At 53.4% G+C, this 24,360-nt stretch overlaps 1 protein-coding gene across 2 annotated transcripts; it reads left to right on the top strand.

Annotated features, from left to right (window-relative positions):
- The first annotated feature begins 19,746 nt into the window (after positions 1-19,746).
- RPL36 (ribosomal protein L36) lies at positions 19,747-24,109 on the top strand. Of its 2 annotated transcripts, none has more exons than XM_050933848.1 (4): positions 19,747-19,853; positions 20,650-20,744; positions 22,562-22,696; positions 23,978-24,109. In XM_050933848.1, the coding sequence occupies exons 2-4, from the start codon at positions 20,652-20,654 to the stop codon at positions 24,065-24,067; spliced, it is 318 nt and encodes a 105-aa protein (XP_050789805.1). In that variant the 5' UTR covers positions 19,747-19,853; positions 20,650-20,651; the 3' UTR covers positions 24,068-24,109. The 2 variants fall into 2 exon arrangements, with proteins under 2 accessions (XP_050789805.1, XP_050789806.1); XM_050933849.1 differs by lacking the exon at positions 19,747-19,853 and adding an exon at positions 19,877-19,896.
- Positions 24,110-24,360: the final 251 nt, after the last annotated feature.

The following is a 24,360-nucleotide window of genomic DNA, read 5'->3' as shown; positions in this document are numbered from 1 at the left end:
AGCAAACTGTCCTCCAAGAAATCCTCATGTCTTGTTATGTTAATTTAAATCAGTTGTGCCCCCTTTACCAGTAATGGAATCTGTCCCTGCCCCATCACTGCACAGCCAAGGCTTCCTCAGCAGTAGGGCTTGGGCTGAAGGAGGAGCTGAGAGAGAAACGAGGGCTGGGATTGGAGCTATCACTGGGGGCAGAGCGGGAATGAGGGGCAGAACCTGGATGGGCCAGAGCAGGGCATGGAGTGGAGCTGCAGCTGGTCTGGGGGCGGAGCAGGGGGCAGAGTGGGACTGGGGGTGGAGTGGGGATGGGGAAGGAGGGGGAATGAGGGTGGAGCCGGGCTGGTGGTGGAGCAGGTGTGGAATGGAGCTGGAGCTGGGGCTAGGGAAGGAGAGGGAATGAGGGTGGAGCCCAGTTGAGGCTGGAACAGGGGGTGATGTGGGGCTGGGGGTGGAGCAGGGGGAGGAGCTGGAGCTGGTGGCAGAGAGGGAATGAGGGCAGTGTCTCAAATAGGTTTGTGATCAGTGCAGTCCCCAGTGCTTCTCTGCACAACAGGTGCAATCCCCTTTGTATTAGAAAATTGTTCATCTATAATTTTTAGAAAATGTTTTACCATTGCATACATGAGACCTCTAAGAGATATGGAACAGATATGCCTTGAATGATTAATAACTACTGATTCCTTCTGGCCTTTACAATTAGAAATGCCATCCGTCTCTGTTTATCCCCAAATAGGATGCACCTTGGAAGTAAAGACAATGGTTCACGTCACGTGAGATGCTTTGTTTAAAGACCCACAGATCAGCCAAGGTCAGCAGTTCCACTCCCCAAGAATATAAACCAAACTGGTTAAATGAGGGTATTGTTAATCACCTAGGCAAGACTCTCTCATAATCTGCATAAGAATTAAACCTCTTTGTCCCTCCCAACCTAACTAAAAAGAACTCCAAGTTACCAGGGAAGGGTCACACACCCCTTTCCTGTGCAAAGTGGCCCCTTGCACGTTGCGTGGATCAAGACATGGATGGGGAAGCTGCAAGAAATTTCAGGCCTTAAAACTGGAGGTCAAATTGGGCAAACTGCCTGTTACCCCAAGAAATCCAAGCCATGTGCTTTCACCCCAAATTATACATTGTTTTCCTTGTAAATCAAGTATACTGGGGAAATCTGTCTTTCACCCCAAAGTAGAAGTTGCATATTCTTTTGCCTTATGAGTCAGATCTACATCCTTATCTGTGTGGGTAACATCTCTTGTAAGTCCTAAATAATGTGAAATGCTGATGTACACTCAAAGAATGTGCCTTGTTGTAACCACTTGGTCATGGAACCTTATGCACAGCAGGGGTACAGGATATGGTGCTTACAAGGGGACCAGCAGCTGGGCCACCACTATTACGGAGGAGCCTGGAGCTGGACTGATATTAGATCAGTGGGACTCTTTAAAAAAAAATTTTCTTAAGGCAGACGTACGTGTGTGTGTGTGTATGTGTGCATGTGTATGTACGTGTGTGTGAACCCGTGTGTGTGGGTAGGTAGGGTTGTAGTTATTCATTCCATCCCCCTAGTGTTGTGCTGGCAAATTGTGACGAAGTGGAGGGTTTTTTGAGGGAGGGGAACTCAGTATCCCTGGGTGTTACTGGTTTAACGAGGTGAGGGGAAAGGGAGTTTGTTGTTACAGAGGACTGGAGAGGGAACTCGGGACCCCGGTCGATGGCCTGGAGGATGGAGACCCCAGCTACTTGTGACCTGGTGACCCAGAGACCCAGCTCAGGAGACACAGCCGGTTCTGGCCAGCGGAAGGACAATGGGCTGCGAAGAGAGGACCCCGGTGACCTGACCAGCCGGTTCCAGCCAGAGGAGGGCTGAGAAGAGAGGAGACCCAGGTCACCCTGTTTACCTGGAAAGGAGACAATGGACAGAGGCAGGGCTTGGGGGCCAGGGATATTGGAGGCCCAGTTGGGAAGCAGGAGGGGTCTGGGCTGGAGAGGGGGAGCAGGCAGAGCCCACCTGGCTGCAGGGAGACTGAGATATGCTGTGCTGAGGGAGGCCAGGCCTGAGGCCCTGAGAGTTTCCTGTGCTGTGTTCAACTCTCAATAAACCCTCCTGTTTTATGCTGGCTGAGAGTCACTCCGGTCTAGAGAACAGGGTTGCCCAAGGCGAGAAACAGGCGTGCTAAGGCTCAGAGAGAGGTGCGGCTCCAGGAGGTGGAGGGGCCTGACCCCAAGAGAGAGTGGACCCCCGAGAAGGGATGTCGCACTGAAAGGGGCACCCCCCACAGACCACATGGGGCCACGAGTGAGCACGATCTGTGAGTCCGTGACACAAATACACAGCTCTGATCTACTTTATGTTGGCAGCTGCTGGGAGCACGGGGTGTGTGTCCAGGGCTCTTGTAGAGGATGTACTGGCTATGTGTGTACTTCGGATGCTCAGACAGAGACTTGTGGGGGAGATCTCTCAGAGGCTGTTTGGGAGAGAGGTCTCTCTGAGGTGTGTGTGGGATTTCTGAGGAGAGGGCGTTCAGGGGGTCCTTCAGAAGGGGGATGGGGTCTGTGAGAGGGGCATGTGCGTGTGCTGGAGGATCTCTGAGGACTGGAGGTATAGCATCCATACAGGGCCGACACTTCCATTTAGGCGACCTAGATGGTTGCCTAGGGTGCCAGGATTTGGGAGGGCGGCATTTTGCGGCCCTCAAGGGGGTCCTTCTGAGCTCCGGGTCTTCAGCGGCAATTCTGTGGTGGATCCTTCACTCGCTCCGGGACCCGCCACTGAAGTGCCCCGAAGACCAGGAGCGCGGAAGGACCCCCCCGCCACCGAATTGCCGCCAACTGGGAGCGTGGAAGGACTCCCGCCTAGGGCGCCAAAAACCCTGGCGCCACTCCTGCATCCATAATTCGGGTTACCATATTTCAAGTTCCCAAAAAGAGGACACTGCTGGGAGCTGGAGCACAGTTGGGGGTGCAGGAGGGAATACTCATTGGGGATGGGGGCCACTGTCGCTCTCTGCTATGGTGGCAGGGCGGCTGGTGTAAACTCAGGACACAGCGATAGCTGTTAGCACCCCTCCCTGTGGGACTTCCTCCTAGGGCTGGGAGCCAAGGCCTAGGTAGGCAGGATCTGCCAGCTGTGACTGCAGGGGAATGGACCAGTCAGCTGTGAATGCAGGAGAGGGACAAATCAGGAAGTGGACAAGTCAGGGCTCTTTCTGAGCTACAGCATCTGCTCTGCAATAACCCAGGACATTTCCTGTTTGAAAAATCTGCCAGGACAGAAGCTCAAAAAAGAGCTGATGTCCTGGAAAACCAGGATGTGTGGTAACCTGACAGAAGGCCAGATTTGTACTTATTGGTGCCCTGTCCCTTTAAGGATTGCAACTCTGCTGAAGAAATCAAAGCGGACACAGCTGGTAAACAGGAGAGTTTGGGGTGCTTTGGAGAGACTCTGAAGGAGGGCTTGTGCAAGCTGTACATGTGTTTATGGGGATACTATGTGTAATATGGCCCCAATTTTAAAACCTGCCCCGGTCCAGGAGTCAAGAGGCAGATCCAGAACTGAATCTCCATCTCTGCTGACCTGCCTCCCTCTAACCTGTGAGTGCAAAGTGAAATGACGAACAGGACATGCAGCACCAGCCAGGCAAAACTGTTTGTTTGATTTTTAAAACTATTTCAGCTTTAATGACCTCAGACCCTACTTAGTTGTGAATTGATCACACTGTTTGTGCCTTCAAACCACTAGTAAGACAAAGACAGCATATTATGTTTCAATAATATTCATTTTTTTTATACTGGCAGGGTCCATTGAAAGTACACGAAGGCAGTGCTAATGAAAGGCTCAAGGCAACCTGGCTCTCTTTTCTGTCTGGTTACACAGGGCAGGCAATAGGGAAAAGCCAGTTCTCACTGTCCCTGAGTAGCAGTGGTGTAGTGGTAAAGAAAAGAAGTGGGTACACTAATCTAAACTAAACTCCATATTCCCCACACAAGACATGGGTAAACTCCATTTACCTGTGTTTACTGTCAACTGCGCCACTTCTGAGTAGCCACAAAGCTGTGCCCCTCCCTTGTTCAATAACATCACCCCCTCTCCCATCTCACTCTGCACTTGGTCTCCTGACCCCACGTCTGTGTTTCCTTTATGTTGTGTAGCAATAGGGGGTATCCTGTTGTGGAATTCCTCCATAGCCCTTGTGGAGTTTCCCTGCCCTGATGGCCCCACATTGCAGCCCGTGGGATGCTCTTGGGAACCATCAGTGGATCACTATGGACCTTGAGTCCCTGCCAATATGGAGAATGAAAGACCAGGACAAGGACTCATACTCAGGGCAGGCATTTGGTCCATAGGCGGCAGGTTATATGGGCTCGAGGTGCTCAGGCTCCAGGAATATTCAGGACTGGGGGCCCTGCTCCAGCAATATTTGGAGCTGGGTCTCTTCCCCAGCCCTGCCTGGATCGGGTCCTGGCCCCGGCCCCTGCGGGTCTCCCGCCACTGCCCTGCCCCGCCGCGTCCCTGCCTGGAGCGGGTCCCGGTCTCTGCCTTCCACCCCTCCCCCTGCGTCCCCCCTCTGCCGCGTCCCTGCCTGCTCGTGCTGCCAGAGAACGGCTCCTGGCAGAACTGCTGTCTGCTGCCCCAGGGTCCTAGCGCCTGCCGTCCACTAATGGCAAGGCAGGCTGCCCTTACCCTGCTCTTCTGCCCTAGCCCCGAGCCTCTCCAACGTCCCAAACCCCTCATCCCCAGCCAGAGCCCTCATCCCTCTGCACCCTAATCCTCATCCCCAGCCAGAGCCCTCATCCCTCTGCACTCTAATCCTCATCCCCAGCCAGAGCCCTCATCCCCCTGCACCCTAATCCTCATCCCCAGCCAGAGCCCTCATCCCCCTGCACCCTAATCCTCTGCCCCAGCCCTGAGCCCCCGCCGCAGCATGAACCCCCCATCCTCAGCGCCAACCCTCATTCCCCTGCAGCCTGATCCTCTGCCCCAGCGTGCACCACCTTCCCCTTCCTACACCCCCACCCCCAGCCGAGCCTGCACCCAAACTCCGTCCCAAAGCCTGCACCCCTCACCCCCTCCGGCACACCCACCCCCTGCCCCAGCCCAGAGCCTACATCCAGCACCCAAACTCCCTCCCAGAGCCTGCACCCCTCACCCCTTCCTACACCCCCACCACCAGCCCAGAGCCTGCACCCCTCCCTACACCTCCACCACCAGCCCAGAGCCTGCACCCAAACTCTGTCCCAAAGCCTGAAGCCTTCACCCCCTCCTGCACACCCACCCCCTGCCCCAGCCCAGAGCCTGCACCCAGCACCCAAACTCCTTCCCAAAACCAGCACCCCTCCTGCACCCTAATCCCCAGCCCAGGACCTGCACCCCAGACCTCCCCCCTGAAACCCCGCCCAGAGCCTTAGGCAGGTGGAGGCGGAGTTTGAGGGGGGAGAGTTGGAGGGGCGGGTTCTGGGCACCACCAAAATTTCTACAAACTTATCTCCCATGATTTGGTCCCATGGGTCAGCGCTACCTCTATGCTAAGGGAGGTGTGGGAGACTTGCCCCATCACAGGGAGGGCTAAATGTGCTACTATGCCACTGGAAAAGCCAGGTCAGAGCAGGTGGATGTCACCCCTTTTCGGTGTGACGCAAGAAGCCATGTGATAAGCAATGAGCCTTGTCCAGCAGGGTAATTCCAGGAAAACTGTTCTGCCCAGTTCAGCGGCCAAACATGGCTCCCAGCACTGTGGTAAGGCTGTTTAAATCATTCCCTTCCTTAGGGCTGCCCTGTAAGTGCCCTGCACCATGTGTCATCGTTTGCACAGATACTTGTGAATGCCCTTTCTGGGGCGTAGGACGAGCAATTCATTCCTGTTTATGTTGTGAGGCTCAGCGACGACTACAACGCTGAATGTCGCAGACGTGCCCCTGAGGACATGAATTGTTCCATGCTGAATGCAGGCTTTGGGTGACAGCAGTAAATAAGTCAGGGGCCACACATTGAATGATGAGGACAAAAATGAATATTGAACAGCTGCTTCCTTCCCTGAACACCGGCCATCCTTGTGTACTGTGGAAAATAGTCTGTGATTGTAAAATTAAAGAGTGTATTAAAGTGGAGCCAAATTAAGGTAACACAGGCACTCGCAAGCTGGGCATTGCTCACTGTGGCTGCAATCTTTCTAACATTTCCTTCAACTTCTATCTTCTGTATGGGATACTCCTCCTGATTGCCCTTCTGCAACAGAACTATTTACACTGAAATCCTGCCCTCTAGTGGAGAACAGGAGCATACGTGCTTGGCTCCTCGGCCATCAAAGGCCAGACATTGCAGGGCTGCCAGAATACAAAGAACCCAGACAACTTCCTTAGGGCACATAGGCCACCTCTGGATCCCAGGAGAGTGCTCCCGGGTGTTCACTTCCTAGTGCACAGTGCAGCTGGAAATGTACACAAACCCTCTGGCCCAATTGACAATTTTTAAAATTGTCACCCTGGGGAAGGTGTAAACTTCAGGATCTGGACAGATATGGTCAGTGGCATGAGTGGTCAGTGAGGGCCCTGGGGATGGGTGTTCAGTTGAGGCCCAGGGGTGCATGGTCAATGAGGGCTCTGGAGCATGTGAGGGGAACAACCATGTAAAAATAGGGGGAGCCAAATACTAGCAAATGACTGAGGAGGGAGGGATCCTTCCTCTGGAAACCCTTGAGATTACTGCTGCAGGTCCAGGCTTGAGGCACTTCAGAAGAAAGGCCAGTCTGCTCCACCTGGGGAGCTGAACGTTAGGCTCCTAGGGGGAGATCTTCCAAGACACAAATGGCAGATGAGGCCTAACTCCCTGTGCAAGTGAACTGGGCCTAGCTGCCATTTGTGCCATAGAAAATCTACCCTCAGGTCCATATTTAGCCACCTAACTCAGTAGCTGATTTGCGGTAGTGCTGAGCTCCCACAGTGTCTCAGGAGGTCAGTGGCCGAAGGAGCTGAGGGTACATCACTCCTCTGAAAATGAAGCTTATCTGGGTGCCTACTGGCTGTAGGTGGTGACTTGAGGTTCCTGAGTCTGAACACGCTGGCCAGAGATGTAGGCCTGGTTTCTAGATGTACCAAGCACTCATGACTGCTGCTCCGTTCAGTGATGCTGTGGAAATCGGATGCATCACGTGCTGGAAGTCAGCATTTTCCTATGGGAGTCTCTGCTGGAAGAACTTGCCCAAAGCAGGTTACAAGCTATTTGAACACCCAAACACCCCTCCTCCCACAGCTTCCTAAATCCGGGCCTTAAGAGTATCTTCCGTCAGCAACAAGGAGGAAGGGTGGGCAAGGAAACGGAGGGGGCTGCCAGCTGCGTCACTGGCAGAGGGGCAGAAGGAACAGGATAGGAAGTGAGAGCCCAAACACAGGCCAGGCAGAGGGAGTTGGTTCACTAGCCAGAGGAGCCAGGGGAGGGAAGTGCTGTCATCTCAGGCCAAGGAGATAGCACAGACCTGCCAAGTGTCAGACCTCTTGCATGGCACTGATGCATCTGGGGCCTATCACACATCCCTGCACAACTTGTGAGGTATCAGGACTTGGGGAGAGAGACCAAGAGCTTCCCTCCCCTTGAACAATGTGTCACCTTAGGGGAAGGTGCACTGAGGGCGGTTGCTTAAGTGGGGGAGGTGTTTGGCATGGCCCTGCTAGGCAGGCCTCAATCAGCTCCTGCCACCCCAACCCCAGTCAGAGAAAATGGATTGGGGCTGGGTAAATAGGCTAGGTTTGCCTAATGACTGACTGCACCTGCCAGCCTCATTAGGCAGGAGCTATTAGGCTGGGAGGAAGGGAGTGAAAAGAGGGGTGGAGACCAGGAGGGAAGGGAGGCCAAGGGACAGGTAGGAGCCTGCTACTCTGTTGTTGACAAGGCCTGTGTTAGGCCAAGCCATTGTAAATAGCCTGTATTTAGTAGGAAACAGGCAGTGGGAAACAGACACAAATAAAGAGCAAAGGAGTTACACCTGCTTGAAGTGTCCCTGAGTCTGTGAGAAGCAGGGAAAAGGGGCTGGATATTCAGGGGTGCAATGGGCACCCTGTTACAGAAGGGCAACCTAGTGACAGATGATGTGGAAAAAGCTGAAGTACTCAATGACTTTTTTTGCCTCTGTCCTCACAAACAAGGTCAGCTCCTAGACTGCTGCATTTGGCAGCACAGTATAGGGAGGAGGTGAGCAGCCCTCAGTGGTGAAAGACCAGGTTAAGGACTATTTAGAAAAGCTTGACATGCACAAGCCCATGGGGCTGGATGCACTGCATGCGAGGGTGCTGAGGGAGTTGGCTGATGTGACTGCAGAGCCCTTGGCCATTATCTTTGAAAACTCCTGGCGATCAGGGGAGGTCCAGGATGATTGGAAAAAAGCTAATGTAGTGCCCATCTTTAAAAGAGGGAAGAAGGAGAATCCAGGGAACTACAGACGGGTCAGCCTCACCTCAGTCCCTGGAAAAATCATGGAGCAGGTCCTCAAGGAATCAATTTTGAAGCACTTGGAGGAGGGGAAGGTGATCAGGAACAGTCAGCATGGATTCACCCAGGGGAAGTCATGCCTCATTGTAACAGAGCCCTTCTGACTCCTCCACAAAACTCAGTCGGAGACTACTCAAAGTGTATGCACCAGTGCTCTTTTATTTTTGTGTATATTTTGTATATATTTTCGGTCGCCCACCTAGCTGCTCACCATTTTTGTCCGGCAGGGGAGCCGGTGGGTCTGTGCCTTGCCCGGCCGCCTGGGGCCTCAGGTGTAGTTACCCAGCCCAGGGCGGTCTGACTGTCCCTGCCTGGAGGTTCCCACTCCAGGCATTCCCTGGGCCCCTCCCACATCTCGTCCTCGGGTCTCTTTCCTTGGGTTCTACAATGGGATGCTCCCTTGGTCCCTCACCCTCTCCTGCTTTCCCCTCTTCACTCTGGCTTTGTTGTCTAGAGATTTTCTCTGTTGTCCCCTGGGGACTTAGGTCCTTCCCCTCACTGGGGTTGGGGGGCGTAGGGGCTTCCCTTCCTTTCAGGGGATCTCTGTCCTTTTTCTGCTGGTGCATCCCCTGCTATGGCCGATTTTCCCCTTTAGGAAGAGGCCCCAATCTGTTCCTAGTATCACCCCTACCCATTGCCAAGCAACTGGCTCCCAGCCTCCAGGGGCACCTGAGCCACCAGGCAGGGCCTCCAATCCCCATGGATGCACTTAAGCATCATTCTTGCTCTGGGGATCAACCACTGAGGCTTCACCACCCTCCTTTGAATGAGGGAGTGGGCCGAGGCCGTGTCCACTAAGCCCTCTGGGGCTTCCTCCCAACCCGCACAGGGATGATGGCCAGTCCTTGCCCCTGCTTCCTCCCTCCACCATTCGTGCAGCCACAGAATTTGGCTAGCCCACACTCCATTTCTGCGCAATCTAGGCTTTTGTGTCCTGGCTGCCCATGTCACCAGCAGACCAATTGGCCCGAGCAACCAGGGGCTCCCTTAGCCTCCTCCTTCTTTTTCTCTAGGTTCCTTTGAGGGTGGGGGGGGTCTCAGAATTTCTTCCCCGAGTCCAGGTCCCGGCCTGTCCACCCATCCCTTCGAGGAAAGTCCGCCTCGGTGTATTCGTCGGTCAGTTTAATCACGGCCTCCACTGTACTCGGCTGGTGCCGCCGGACTCAGACTCACATGTTTTCTGGGAAGCCTTGCACAAATTGCTCCAGAATCCCCTGGTCCCTAATCTCTCCTATCGTCTGAGTGTCTGACCTTAACCACCGCGTGGCCCGGTCTGTAAATTTTTGGGCAAAAGCTCGGGGCGAAACTTTTGCCTGTTCTTCTCCACAGACAGTCCCATCCAGTCCAGGACAGCTGCCTTCACCACCTTGTAATCTTCGGCCTGTTCATTACTCAGGGCCATGTAGGCTGCCTATGCCTCTCTGTCCAGATAGGGGACCAGTCTTAGGGCCCAGGTTGCCTTGTCTCATCTGGTGTCCATGGCTACCCATTCAAAAGTGCACAAGAAGGCATCGGGGTCGTTGTCAGGGCCCACTTTACAGAGTCCCAGCCCTGGCACACGGCTGCCAACACCTCCCGGGGGACTCACCCATCGGTGCAGGAGCTGCTGCTGTACACTGACCTGCTCCCGGATGAATTCCTGGAAGGTCTGTCTCTCCGACTGGTGGGACTGCTGGAAGGCCTGCAGGGTCTTCTGCAGCTCCTCCTACTGCTTAGCAAGCCACTGCACGGTGCCCTACATTCTTGAGTTGCCACTCCCTGGTGGTGGCTTCAGAACCTGGATGAGCTCCCACCAACAATCCACACAAAGATGGACTACAAGCCGTCAGGAACAGTATCCCCGATAATGTCACGGCACATCCAGTGGCTGAGCTTTGTGACTTTGTCCTTGCCAACAACTATTTCAGATTTGGGGACAATTTATACCTTCAAGTCAGTGGCACTGCTATGGGTACCCGCATGGCCCCATAGTATGCCAACATTTTTATGGCTGACTTAGAACAACACTTCTAAGGGAGGGAGGAATAGCACAGTGGTTTGAGCATTGGCCTGCTAAACCCAGGGTTGTGAGTTCAGTCCTTGAGGGGGCCATTTAGGGAACTGGTGTAAAAATCTGTCTGGGGATTGTCCTGCTTTGAGCAGGGGGTTGGACTAGATGATCTTCTGAGGTCCTTTCCAACCGTAATCTTCTATGATTCCTCCGCTTTCGTCCTCTAGCACCCCTACTCTACTTGCGCTACACTGATGACATCTCCATCATCTGGACTGATGGGAAGGAGGTCCTTGAGGAACTCCACCAGGATTTCAACAATTTCCACCCCACCATCAACCTCAGCCTGGACCAGTCCACATAAGAGATCCACTTCCTGGACACTACAGTACAAATAAGCGATGGTCACATAAACACCACTCTATATCAAAAACCTACTGACCACTATACTTACCTACATGCGTCCAGCTTTCATCCAGGATACATCATATAATCTACTGACTACAGCCAAGCCCTAAGATACAACCGCATTTGCTCCAATCCCTCAGACAGAGACAAACACCTGCAGGATCTCTATCAAGCATTCTAAAACTACAATACTCTGTCCACATATCTAGTTAAGGGATACCATCATAAGCTCTAATCACATCAGCCACACCATCAGGGACTCATTCACCTGCACATCTACCAATGAGATATGTGCCAGCAATGCCCTTCTCCCATGTATAGTGGCCAAACCAGACAGTATCTATGCAAAAGAATAAATGGACACAAATCAGAGCACTTCAGTCTCTCTGGACACTCAATAACAAGACTTAAAAGTGGCCATTCTTCAACAAAAAAAACTTCAAAAACAGACTTAAATGAGAAACTGCAGAACTTTGCAAACTTGACACCATAAAATTAAGCCAGAATGAAAACTGGGAGTGGCTGGGTCACTACAAAAAATAGTATCAGAGGGGTAGCTGTGTTAGTGGATCCGACAAAGTGGGTATTCACCCACGAAAGCTCATGCTCCAATATGTTTGTTAGTCTATAAGGTGCCACAGGACACTGCTGATTTTACAAAAAATAGTTTTCCCTCTGTTGATACTCACACCTTCTTGTCAATTGTTGGGAATGGGCCATGTCCACCCTAACTGAACTGGCCTCGTTAGCACTGACCCCTCCTCCCCCCCCACTTGCAGACGTCAGCCTGGGCTGTCTCCAGTCAGACTCTGGGACAGGAACACAGGGCATTTCCCTTAACAAGCAGTGTTCCTTTCCCAGTTACATTGTGTAAGATTCTCCCAGCTACTCCAGTGAGTAGGACCAGCCTGCTCAGTTAGGGCTCAATCCTGTGAGATGCTAAGGTCGTCCAAACCGACTGTGAACAAAGAAAGTAGAGGAAATCGGCACCTTCCAGGATAAGGTCCATAGGAGCATTTGAACCTGTCAGGGCCTGGTCCTCTGCTCCAGCTCCTTGGGACACAAATGCCTAGGCTGGCTGCTGCCGTGTCTGCTTATTTTGGGATCTGGTTAGATGAAAGTTGACACACTCCTCCCTGATAGTCCCAACAGTTCTACTCCTTTCCCCACTGCCCCAGCAGTCTCATGGGGGTGGGGGTGGGGGGGCGGCATCAGCAAGGAAGGCAGTGATCCCACTTGTCTGGTGCTCCCGGGGCTGGATATTCTCTGTGGCCTTGCAACAGTCAGGCTCCAGATGGCTCAAACTCCAGTGTTGCCAACAATGTTAGAAACACCAGGCTCTGGCTCCTCTTTTCTCTCGAGCCAAGCATCTTTCAAGCCCAGCTGAATGTTTGGCCTCTAGATGAAGTGACTGCAGTGGGAGAACTAGCAGGAATGTGTGTGTCCCGCTCTGCCCAGCTGCCCAGGGTTCAACTCCCTGTCTGCAGCTGGCCTTCAGGCAGGGGACTGAAATCCATTCTAACATAAAAGCCTAGAGAACGTTCGAGTCCCAGTATTTCCTGTAGGTGTCGGCTTCTTGAGGGTGTCCCCAAAACTGAGGTCAATTGGGGCCCGGACCATCTGGCACAGATCGTTGCAAGCCAGCCTCTTCCTAGCCACCTCAGCAGTGGTCAGGCACCATCCCAGGGGAAAGCGGCGGAGGCAGGTCGAATGAGCGAAGCAATTCAGCCATCTCAGCCTCATGGAGACTGTCTTAATGCCAGGTGTTCCCTGAGGTTCCCATGGGATATTGCAGGATGTGGGCACCCCAGGCCCATCATTGAGGCTGACCGGCCCTTGGGCGACGCAGGAAGTGCTCGCTGAAGCTGGCCGAGCAGCTCCCATGCTGGGATTGGAGGGACACAGTTTGGCTTTCCACACGGCTTTTCTCTGGGCACACGAGGGGCTGCTGGTGGCCCTGAGGCTAAGTTGGCATGAAGGAGGCTTTTCATCCTGACCCAGGCAATGAAAGGTTGCAGACTGGCTCCCTCAGATGGGGCAGGTCTTCATGAGCTGTGCCACCTAGTCACTCCAAAAGATCAGCTGTTGGTGCTGCTGCCCAGCTTCCCAGAGATTCTTGCTCTTGCACAGGGCCATCCTGTAGCGCTCCAGGCTAACCGAGTGACTGATGCTGCCGATGTAGCAGATGATGTGCTTTGTCTGCTTGTGCAGCTCCATGCCCATGAAGGACTTTCTCAGCCATCTCTAAAACACTGGACATGGGCCTGCTAGCTCCCACTGCTGGTCCTGAATCCTGAGGGGCATGCCTGCTAGGCCCATGTTGCCGGGTGCAGAGGGCAGGCTGGAGGGCTCAGGCTGTGGGTCTTGCAGGCCTGTGAAGCAGTGCAGGCCAGGGTGCTTCTGCTGCAAGCACTGCCATGCCCTGGGGCACAGGGGCTGCCACCGGCCGTGCTGCCAGTAGGCCACCTCCTCCCTGCAGGGCACCCACTGCTGTGTGGTCCCTGGGCTTCCTGCGGGCTGGCACAGGGACCCAGCCTCCCTGTTGGGCCTCTCCACAGCGGTTCCTGTAAGGCAGGAGTGGGCAGGGGCGACCTGGGGGAGGGGGGGGCCTGCTGCCCAGGGGGCACAGGGAGATGCGGTCTGGCATGAAGCCAGCCATGGGCAGGGGACACCACTCACAAACTGGGCCTGGCCTCCTCTGGAGCCTGTTCTGCAGCTGCTCTACCTCTTGAGGGCTCCACTCTTGGCTGCTCAATGCTGGTGGTCAGTAAGCTGGGCAGAATGCTGTGCTAGCCCTGCACGCTGTGTGGACACCGCAGGGTCCTGGACGTGCCCCTGTGCTACATGGGGAGATCTTGTGTCCAGGCCACGCAGCCCTTGGCAGCCCCAGGGGAGGGCAGGGTGAAGCTCACTCTGGGCCTGAGCTGCACAGAGGAGCCTCCTGGCCCAGGATGAACGACTTGCTTTCCCAGGCTCCAGAGCCTGAGCACCCGCCCCAGCCCAGCATCAAACTCGCTAGCCAGCAGTTTGCACCAACTCCAGCAGAGAGTATGCCAGGGCTGCCACAGGCTGTGGTACCTCAGGCTGCTTCCCATGACTTCTGGCAGTGAAGCAGGGCCTACCAAGGGCTTAGATCCCTAGGGAGTCTTGGCTTGCTAGAGCAGAGCGCTGCATGGGAGGTGCTGCAGCACCGGCCGTGGACAGGTGGAGGTCCCTCCAGCTCGGGGAGCAATCCTTCCCCTCTTCCCCTTCAGCCTTCCTCCTGCAGCAGGCTCTGGTGCCTCTCCTAGGTTGACCCCCGCCCCAGCAGAGTCACCCACAGTGCACAAGGCACAGGCCATGCTGGAAGACTCAGACCTGCCCTGAAGAGCTGAAGTGCGTGCACTGATCCCAGTGCTAGTGTAGTAATGGCTTTGACTGTCCGCTGTTTGGAGCGGGGACTGGCTTTTATTACGTATATGTACACCACCTCGTACAATGGGACCTCAACTGGGGGTGCTAGGTCCTACCGCAGTTCACATCAATACATTTTCAACCCCAGGTGCTATGCTAATACAAATCCCAGTCTGACAGGCACACACCTAACCTGAGAGACTGGAGGTCTTAGCTGAACCCATGTTCCTCTTCTTTCTCCAGTCTTTTTCTGCTCTTCATTACCTGCACCCATGATGCTGCATCTAGACTGAGGCCCTAAGAGGGCAATCAGAGCCATGTGAGAAGATCCTGGGCCCAGCTCCATCTAACGCCCAAATTTAGGCTTTGCTGTGACCAGACTCCTGCTCAGCTGTCCCCCCCCCCACACCCCTGTAAGCACTTAAACATTCAGGGTCAAGCACCCCCCCGGGGACTTAGGAATTCAGTGCCTCTGCTCTCCTCACTTTGATGCAAGGGAAGACTGGGATAATGTGGCCCCCCCAGGTGTGAGGGCTCCCTGCTGTTTGGTGTCTGTTTCAGTTGGGCCCCCCCAGACATAAAAGGATATTTGAAAGGCTAAGTCTCTCCTAGAAAGCACGAACCTTCAGGGCTCTTTTGTGATTTCTTATTTTTTATAGCCTGTCTTCCACTGTCACCTAAAGGGGTGATGCCCTCTGTCATGTTCCTGTACCATATATGAATGGGCTGCAGAACTCTCATACACACCCACTGCATTCATCATCAGCAAGGCTACAATTGTGTCACAGAGGTCACGGTGTCCCTAGCCTCTGTTAGAGGGTGGAGATGGATGGCAGGAGAGAGATCACTTGATCATTACCTGTTAGCTTCACTCCCTCTGGGGCACCTGGCACTGGCCACTGGCAGTAGACAGGATACTGGGCTGGATGGACCTTTGGTCTGACCCGGTACGGCCATTCTTATGTTCTTGTTCTTAATCTGTGACTTCCAGAGACCTCTGTGACATTTTCTGCCACGGGGCTGGAGCTCCCAGCCAGCTCCCACACAGTGCCCAGCCCGACCCTGATGGAGGAACTCCGCAGCTCCCAGCTGCAGCAGGTGGCAGGGGACTCCCCTGCAACTGCCCAGCTACAGCAGGCAGTGGGTCCCTGCAGCTTTGAGACACTACATTGGGTGAGGGGACCCTGTAGCAGCCGAGCTGCCACAGATGGCAGGGAAGTTCCCAGAGCTGCTCAGCCACTGCATGGGGTAGTTGGGGGCCAGCGCTCCCGCTCACTGCAGCAGTGGGGGACCCTGGGGCCCTGGCAGCACTGGGTGCTGAACCCACCTCCCCATTTTGTCAGGGATGTTTTTAGTGAAAGTCTGGGACAGGTGGAGGAACTTCTGTGAATTTTTGTTTATTGCCTGTAACCTGTCCATGTTTTTACTAAAACTATCCATGACAAAAATCTTACCCCTAATCATCAGCTCCTTTAATGCTCTGACAGGTATAGCTGAGGTTAGCTTAACTAAGGTATGTATCAAGTATCAGGGGGTAGCTGTGTTAGTCTGTAACCACAAAAACAACAAGAGTCCGGTGCCACCTTAAAGACTAACAGATTTATTTGGGCATAAGCTTTCGTGGGTAAAAAACCCACTTCTTCAGATATGTATGTTACAGACAGTGCCACCTACTGGCTGAACAGTACAATAAATTTAGCATTGCATTACATCACCTATAAATTCTACGTTCCTACCACTTACAATATTTACACTATCACTATCTTTGAAATTCAATATGTAACGGTCTGTTGACTGTCTCTGAATCATACTGGTTTCTAATTACATGACCTGAAGATGTAACAACTTGTTCATTTGGCTGTCCATTAGTTGCAACGACTGGCTGTAGCTGGTTTGGAATCCCTGAGTCATCTTCTTGTTCTGCACCTACCCTCTGTAGAGTTTGCTCTCTTGATTATTCTTTCTGAGGAAAACACTGTAAATGTCAATGGTTTCTGTTGAACTCTCCACTGTCAGCCTGTTACATACATATGATTTGGGGGCTGAATTCTTAGTCTTTAGGAGTTTATCCATCCTTTTTCGCCATCCAATTTGACATGAACATGGTTTCCAAGTTCTAGACCTGGCAGTTGTCTGAGTCATGTCTGTTGTAAAAATGTTCATAAAATCTTTTTGCCTTTGTATCTGATTTAGCTACTCTCTTCATGTCTGGCCACCTTGGAGATAGATTTTTTTTTCCAAAGTTGGAACAGTAGTTTTGCGTTGTCTCCCCAACAGGAGGAGTGCTGGACTGTATCTAGTCACTGCTACTGGTGTTGATCTGTAGCTCAGAAGAGCAAGGAATGGATCTTGCTGCTGTAGGTTTTTCTTGACTGTCTGTACAGCTCTTTCAGCCTATCACTAGCGGATAATGGTGGCTCCTAGTGTCCCTGTAAGCAGAATCAGGATGAACTCTACCCTGACATCTGGTGGTGAATAATGGGAAGTGTGGAAAGAATTTCAGAAAGTGTGGAATCTCTGGTATTTGCATGGGCATGCCCAGCATAGCCCAAGGCAGCCTGGGATGGTTATTTTGACAGCTCTAGGATCCCCAATTTCTTTGTTATTGGGGTAGGATAAATAAAATGTTGCCACCCGATTATGTGAATGAGGAACTACGAGACTGCTTTATGACAGAGATGTCTCAATATAAATTAAGTGACACTTTCTAGACAAGGGACATGGGTTCTAAAACCCAGTGCAGGGAGAGAGGTTGGAGACTGGTTTGTGTACCTGATTGTATGGGTGTCTTTTGAGGGCCTGGAACACCAATTGCACATTCTTCTCTCTCCACTGTTGAAAAGCAGAGCTAATTTTGATTCCATTAGGAGTCCATCAAAAGGCTGCTGAATTGAATTCATGTTGGACCAATGGTGCACCAGCACCAGGACTCCCCTACTATGGGCTGAACTCGCTAAAAGTTGAAATCACTAAAGGGCTGGAATTACTGAGCTGAGAGCACTGAGTGCTGTGCTAACTAGTGGGGGAACCTGAAGAACTATCACTAAGCAGCTGGCTGAGTGGAGCAGTTTGCAGCATGTTGGAGCAGCCCATAGAACAATGAGCGGAGTGGAGCGGTTTGCGGGGACGGCTGGAGTGGCTCATGGGTCAGCTGGAGGAGCTGCACAGCTGCTGAGGTGGAGCTGGTCGTGATGAAGGCTGCAGCAGAACTCGAGCTGGTCGTGGTGAAGGCTGCAGCAGAACTCCACGGAAAGGTGGAGCAGTTGGCCTTGGCCCACGTAAGGTGCCCCTTACCACTCTGTGTGGGCCCCCCCCATTTCCACCCAGGCTGAGGGGGGGTAAAACTCTGCAGATAAACTTTTGAGCTCTGGGGTGGCACTGACCAGAGACTTTTGGGTTGTTGGACTTTGGGGTGATTGGACTTAAGACCCTAAGGGGGAAAGGACATTGCCAAACATACTTGGAGGTGAGATTTTTGCTTAGAGTTTGTGTTATAATCCTGTTTGTTGTGTTTCTCCAATGTGATGCTGCATTGTTTCCCTCCTTTATTAAAAGAATTTTGCTACACTCAGACTCCGTGCTTGCGAGAGGGGAAGTATTGCCTCCTAGAGGTGCCCAGGGGGTGGTATGTAAGTGTCCCAGGTCACTGGGTGGGGGCTCAAGCCGATTATGCATTGTGTTATTGAAATGAAACCCCTGGATACTGAACCTGGCCCTTGTTGCTGCCAACTCAGAGGGGCAGAAGGGTTACATCCCTACGCCTCTGACTGTCAGATGCTGGGACTGGACAACAGGGAATGGATCACTTGATAATTGCCCTGTTCTGTTCATTCCCCCTGAAGCATCTGGTACTGGTGCCTGTTGGAAGACAGGATATTGGACTTGGACCACCTGTCTGACCTAATATGGCCATTCTTATGTAATATGATCAAATCATATTTTGTTCAGAATGACTTAAATTCTGCTGCAGTGAATTGTGGTCTGTTGTCCATCACTAATTATTCTGGAATACAGAAGTGAGCAAAAGTGCATTCCAGTTTACTCATAACATTGTGACATGTTATGTCTTTCAAGTATATTATTTCTGTGTACCTGGAAAAAAAGCTCACGATGACCAGGTAATGATGTCTTCTGAATCTGCATAAATCTGCAGCTAGTCTCTTCCAAGGTCGCTCCGGTAGGGGTGTTGGTAAACTGTATGGTTCAGCATTGTTCATCTTGAACACTGCATGCAGTTCTGGTTGCCCCATCTCAAAAAAGATATATTAGAATTGGAAAAGGTAAAGGCAAAGAAAATGATTAGGGATCTAGAACAGCTTCCTTATGAGGAGAGATTAAAAAGACCGGGTGTTGAGTTTAGAAAAGTAATGACTAAGGAGGGATATGAGAGAGGAGGGGGTGCTGTAGTTTTATGCAGAAGAATGCACTCACTGCAGGGGCAGCAGAAGCTTCCTAAAAGCGTGGGGGGGGCCTGCCCCCACACCACCCCTTCCTTCGAGGCCTTGCCCCCGCATCACTGTTCTCCCTGAGGCCCCGCCCCCACACTGTCCCTTCTCCCCGAGGCCCCACCCTCATGCTGCCCCTTCCCTGAGGCCCTGCTCCTGGACCGCCTCTTCCCCATGAAACCCCACCCCCCCCTTGCTCTTTTTGGCTTCTCACCCACTCATGGCTGACCTCCCCATTCTGGTGCCCCTAGCTCACTGGAGTGCTTGTTTGTACCCATCAATTGTTATTTAGAGAGACAGGGATTTTCTAGAGGTTCAGTTCAGCGTCCTCCTTGCTAGAAGGCAGTTGTCTGTAGTTTTCCTGTTCCTGGTTAACACGAAGTAAAGGAGTTCATGGCTGCCACTGTCCAGGAGTGATTACACGTGTTCCTCACCACACAAACACAACTGCTGTGGAGAAGGGGACGAGGGAAGTGTTGTGTACCCACTCACACAACACAGAAACAAGTCCCCAGCTGACAGGACTCGGCAGCGCAGTCTGGCTTCGTGCGGCGCAGGGCCATGCTGCAGGACCCCGCTGGCGTGTTCTGAACTCAGGCCCTTCCGGAGCACCGCTCCTCGACGGCTCCTGGCCACCCGCGCTCTGGGGTCCCTGGCCTGTGACTGCCCGGGGCTGGCAGCGGCGCAGAGGAAGGGGAGCCTGCGGGCAGCCGGGCCATGGGTCAGACCCCGCGCGGGGGGAGCCTGCCCAGGGCCTGGCCCCCGCGCTCCGGGAGTGGGGCCAAGGCCACCGCACGGGCCTGGGACCGCGGGGGGGGGCAGGAACCTCTGCAAGGCAAAGACCCGAAATCTGCCCCCCCCCGGCTCGGGCCGCCGGCCCGGCTCTCGCCCAGCCCCGTGAGCGCTGCGGCGCGCGGCTGCGGGGACAGAACCCGCCGCGCTGCCACCCGGGCCCGGCGCCTCCGGCCGCTCGCAGCTCGACTCTATGGTCACCCAGCGGGGTAGAGAGCCCATTGGCAGCCCGCCCCCCGCGCTGTCGCCCTCTCCTCAGCAGAGGAGGACCGGAAGGAGCGGTCGCTATCCCAGAGTTCCGCGCGGCCTCACTCCTTCTCCTTCCGGTGTGGCGCCGCTCGGCTGCGGGCAGGTGAAGTTGGTGCCAGGCGGCCGGGAGAATCCGCGTCCATCCTGTGCGGGGAGGCGCCGGGGGGTCCCTGGGTGGGAGGGTCGAGGGGTGGGGAGCCAGAGGTGCTGGCTGGGGCCGCGGAAAGGGGGGCGGCTCGGGGAGGGCTGGTGTGGGGGCAGCTGGAGGGGGGCGGCTGGGGGGGGCTCGGGGGAGGGGGAGCTGGAGGGGGCTCGGGGGAGGGGGAGCTGGGGGGAAGCTTGAGGGGTGGCTCGGGGGAGGAGGCTCAGGAGGGGAAGCTGGAGGGGGTGGCTCAGGGGAGGGGGTGGCTCAGGGGAGGGGGGGCTCGGGGGGGAAGCTGGAGGGGGCAGCTCGGGGCAGGGGAGCTGGAGGGGGTGGCTCAGGGGAGGGGGGGCTCGGGGGGGAAGCTGGAGGGGGCAGCTCGGGGCAGGGGAGCTGGAGGGGGTGGCTCGGGGAGGGGGACTCGGGGGAGCTGGAGGAGGGGGGCTCGGGGAAGCTGGAGGGGGCAGCTCGGGGAGGGGAGCTGGAGGGGGTGGCTCGGGGGAGGAGGGGCTGGGGGGAAGCTTGAGGGGTGGCTCGGGGGGGAGCTGGAGGAGGGGGGCTCAGGAAAGCTGGAGGGGGCAGCTCGAGGGAGGGGAGCTGGAGGGGGCTCGGGGGGGAAGCTGGAGGGGGGTGGTTAGGAGGGGGAAGTTGGAGGCAGGGCAGAGCTGGGGAAGTTGGGCCGGGGATCCGGAGATTGGCTGGGGCCGGGGAGCTGTGCCGGGTACCGCCAGGGCTGACTCTGCCATTCTCCCCACAGACATGGCGATCCGCTACCCCATGGCCGTGGGGCTCAGTAAGGGCCACAAGGTGACGAAGAACGTGTCGAAGCCCCGGCAGTGCCGCCGTAGAGGGGTGAGTGAGTGGCGGGCAGGCATCTTGGAGCCTGTGGCCTGACCTAGCACTACTGCGTCCGCGGACTGTCTGAGCTGCCTGGGATGCTGTGCCCACGGCTAGCCACGTGCCTGACTGCTAGAGCTGAGCTGGGCAGTACTGAACCCTTTGGAGGTAGCTGGGCCAGGCTTCCAGGGGAGCAATGGCTGGCTGGGACCATGGCCCGTGCGTGGGAAGTACAGGCTGGCCTTAGACTTTCTGCAGGCTGATGTTTGGTGGGGAGCTATGCCAGGGCCAGGAAACCCTAGACAGTGGCTTGAAGCTGTTGAGACAGGCAGGAAGTTACTATTTGCCTTGAGCAGTTGCTGCACAGACCCATGCAGGTTTAATACACGGAAGGCCTGACTCAGTTGGCAATGCAGAGCTCTACTGGCTAAGTCCTGGTAAGTTCTGCTGATCACTGTCCTCGTAGCAGAGCCCCCACTGGTGCACAGCTTTAGAATGGGAGGGTTTCTGTGAATTCTGAAATGTATGGCGTGAAATGAGCATTTTAACAAGTCAGTGCACATTCTTTGCCATTCCATCGTGGGTTATTTGTCTGGTGTTTAAGGTATGCTAAGCACATGACAAAACAAATGGAGGCAAGATATCTGCCCTGCTCTTTTCCATAAAACAGTAGATGGGAGGAGAGCATAGTGAGATAGGATGTAATATAGAATCGTAGGACTGGAACGGTCTATAAAATCATGACTGATGTGGAGAAAGTAAATAAGGAAGTGTTATTCCAGAAAGAACTAGGTAAGTTCATTGAGGATAGGTCCATCAATGGCTATTAGCCAGGATGGGCAGGGATAGTGTCCCCAGCCTCTGTCTGCCAGAAGCTGGGAATGGGTGACAGGGGATGGATCACTTGATGATTCCCTGCTCTGTTCATTCCCTCTGAAGGATCTGGCACTGGCCACTGTCAGAAGACAGGATATTGGGCTAGATGTACCATTGGTCTGACTCAGTGTGGCCCTTTTTATGTTCTCATGGGGCCTTAGCAGCCACCTCTGTCCTGCTTTTCTTAGCCAGGGGAAGGGGACATTAACAAACTCTGGATTTAAGTGTAAATTGTGTATCTGGGTTAACCTGTGATTTATTTTTTTGTATTCTTGTCGCACATACAATGCATGAGGCACTGTCCATGCAGGACTGCCTAGTTACACAGACCTTTGCTTACATACATGACATCCTTCTCAAACCTTATGTCTTACTCTTGATTTGTTCCTACATCTGGCTCTGTTCTAGTTTGCCAGATGTATCTGAAATGTCATCTTGTTGCAGCTGTAACAAATGGGAAATGAACAATTTTCCAAGGAGATCCTGTTTTCCTTTAGAAGCTGGAATATCCTAGCTTGAATGTGCAGTATCTGTGGAGGGAGGACTAGCCAGCTGGCTCTGTGTGCGGCAGATGACTGACATTCAAGTGGCAGTTTCTTGGGTTGGTAAAGTTCAGGTATTTACCATGTCAGGCAAGAATACACAGTGCAGAGCCCAGGGGCTTACAAGTGACATGGAAATTACAGAGTAAAACCTGGGCAGTCTCCTGGGGTCTGCCTAGAGCGTCTGGTAAACAGTTAAGTCCTTCTTTCCAAACTGAGTGCAAGTCTTGCTGGGTGTGTGAAGGATGCTTCAGGTGTGTCACCAGTACCAGAATCACTGCAGTTCTGGCTCTTCAACAGATTCCAGTTGCATGCAACATATGGCCCAATCACTAACTTAGCAAGGCTTTAGGCAAAGAACATTTTCCCTAGCCTTTTACACACTGCTCACACTGAATCATTGTTTCTCTGCAGCGCCTGACCAAACACACTAAGTTTGTGCGAGACATGATCAGAGAGGTCTGTGGCTTTGCCCCCTATGAGAAACGTGCTATGGAATTGCTGAAAGTTTCCAAGGACAAACGTGCTCTGAAGTTCATAAAGAAAAGGGTAAGTGAATTTAACATCTTTGGGTGTCTACACTTAAGAGTTTTTGCGCTGTCAGTTTCACTGGTGAAAGTAAAGCACTGATTTGTGTACTCATTCAGTTCCTCAGGTGTCTGACGTGTTTACACTACCAGCACTTCACCCCTGATGAGAGCTGCGGTGTAGTGCAGCTCCCTTGATAGGTCTTGTGGGAGGGTGGGGTGAGCGGAAGGCATTCTGGGTCCCTGCACAGTGCCTCATGCTGCCTTGCTTCATGTCTCAGGAGCCCCATTACTTCCTTTTTTCTTTTCTGGCATTTTTTTAAAACCCTCCCGTTGTCTGGCTGCTTTCCCTGCCACATCTACAAGCAAAGGGAGCTTCACACTTCCTGGGGCTTACAGGGGGAGGGGCGGATGTCCCTTTACCGGGCGTCAGAGCAGCGGAGATGCTGGCCAGAGTGGTTGCTTTTGGAAATGGGATATTCTACGGAGGCCAAAAGGTGTTTACGGTGGTAGAAAGTGTCACTTTCAAAACAGCGCAAAAACAACAGTGGTAAGAGCTGTATGCCTCTTGTGAAGGTGGTTTTCTTTTTGCAGTGAAACTGAGTTTCATTGCAAAAAGTCATTAACAAGTGGAGACGCTCCTGTGATTTTAGTGAAAAAAGGGACCTTTTGGGCTTTAAGTGGTAAGTGTAGACATAGCCTTACTTCAGAGGGAGTCCAGCTTTGCTAGTTCCTCTCCCCCCTCACCAGGTCAGAGGATCTCACCCATGAGGGCAGGGGACTGGACTCGATGACCTCTCGAGGTCCCTTCCAGTCCTAGAGTCTGAGTCTATAGCAGAGTGGGCTCTGCCCTTATTCAGTGCTTTGAGCAATCAGGAGCCTGGTGGAGGCATGGTATAGGAGAGCAGTAACAGCCATGCCTCTCCTAAGTCTAGCTCAGTGGTAGAGAGACCGTAGAGGCTCTCCCTTGAAGCAGAGGCCCTGAAGGGTGATCCAGAACTTGCTTTGCAAAGCTGATGGGAATGAGACTGAGCTGGATTCATCCAGCTAATCCAGTGACTTGGACCAGCAGGAAGTAAAACTCAAAATTGCTCTGAGCATGCAACAGCTACTGGCATTTGGGTGGGGAGAGGAGCCGGCTGGGGTTGTTCCATCAAACAGAAGGAGCCCCTGTTCTTCAAGCTGCGAACATGCATTTGCTTTGTCTCCCAAAACAGCCTGGCCCATGTTAGGCAGAATAAGAGAGACAGCATTTCATGCTGATGCTGTAACGGCTCACTGTGCTGTTTTCTTTCATACACAGGTTGGTACTCACATTCGGGCCAAGCGAAAACGTGAAGAGCTCAGCAATGTTCTGGCAGCCATGAGGAAGGCTGCTGCCAAGAAGGATTAAGCTGCAAAAGCTCTTGTAATTCATTAAAGTGTGTTCAGAGAATCCAGCAGTGTGGTGGTGTTACTAGCAACTTGACAACTGGAGACCACTTGCTGGGGGGAATGGACAATGCCAAAATACCTTCAGGAGTAACAAGGGGTTAAACTGGGCCTGTCTCTTGCTTTGGATTAATGTTAATTTTACATTTGAGAGACAAGGTGGGTGAGGTAACATCTTTTATTAGACTAATTTTTTGGATCTAGACCTGAAGAAGAGGTGTGAAGGCTTGTCTCTCACCGAGAGAAGTCGGTCCA

Source organism: Gopherus flavomarginatus, chromosome 24, assembly GCF_025201925.1.
Source record: "Gopherus flavomarginatus isolate rGopFla2 chromosome 24, rGopFla2.mat.asm, whole genome shotgun sequence".
NCBI lineage: Eukaryota > Metazoa > Chordata > Testudines > Testudinidae > Gopherus > Gopherus flavomarginatus.
The sequence above is the reverse complement of the archived record's forward strand: the minus strand, read 5'-3'. Positions and strand labels throughout refer to the sequence as shown.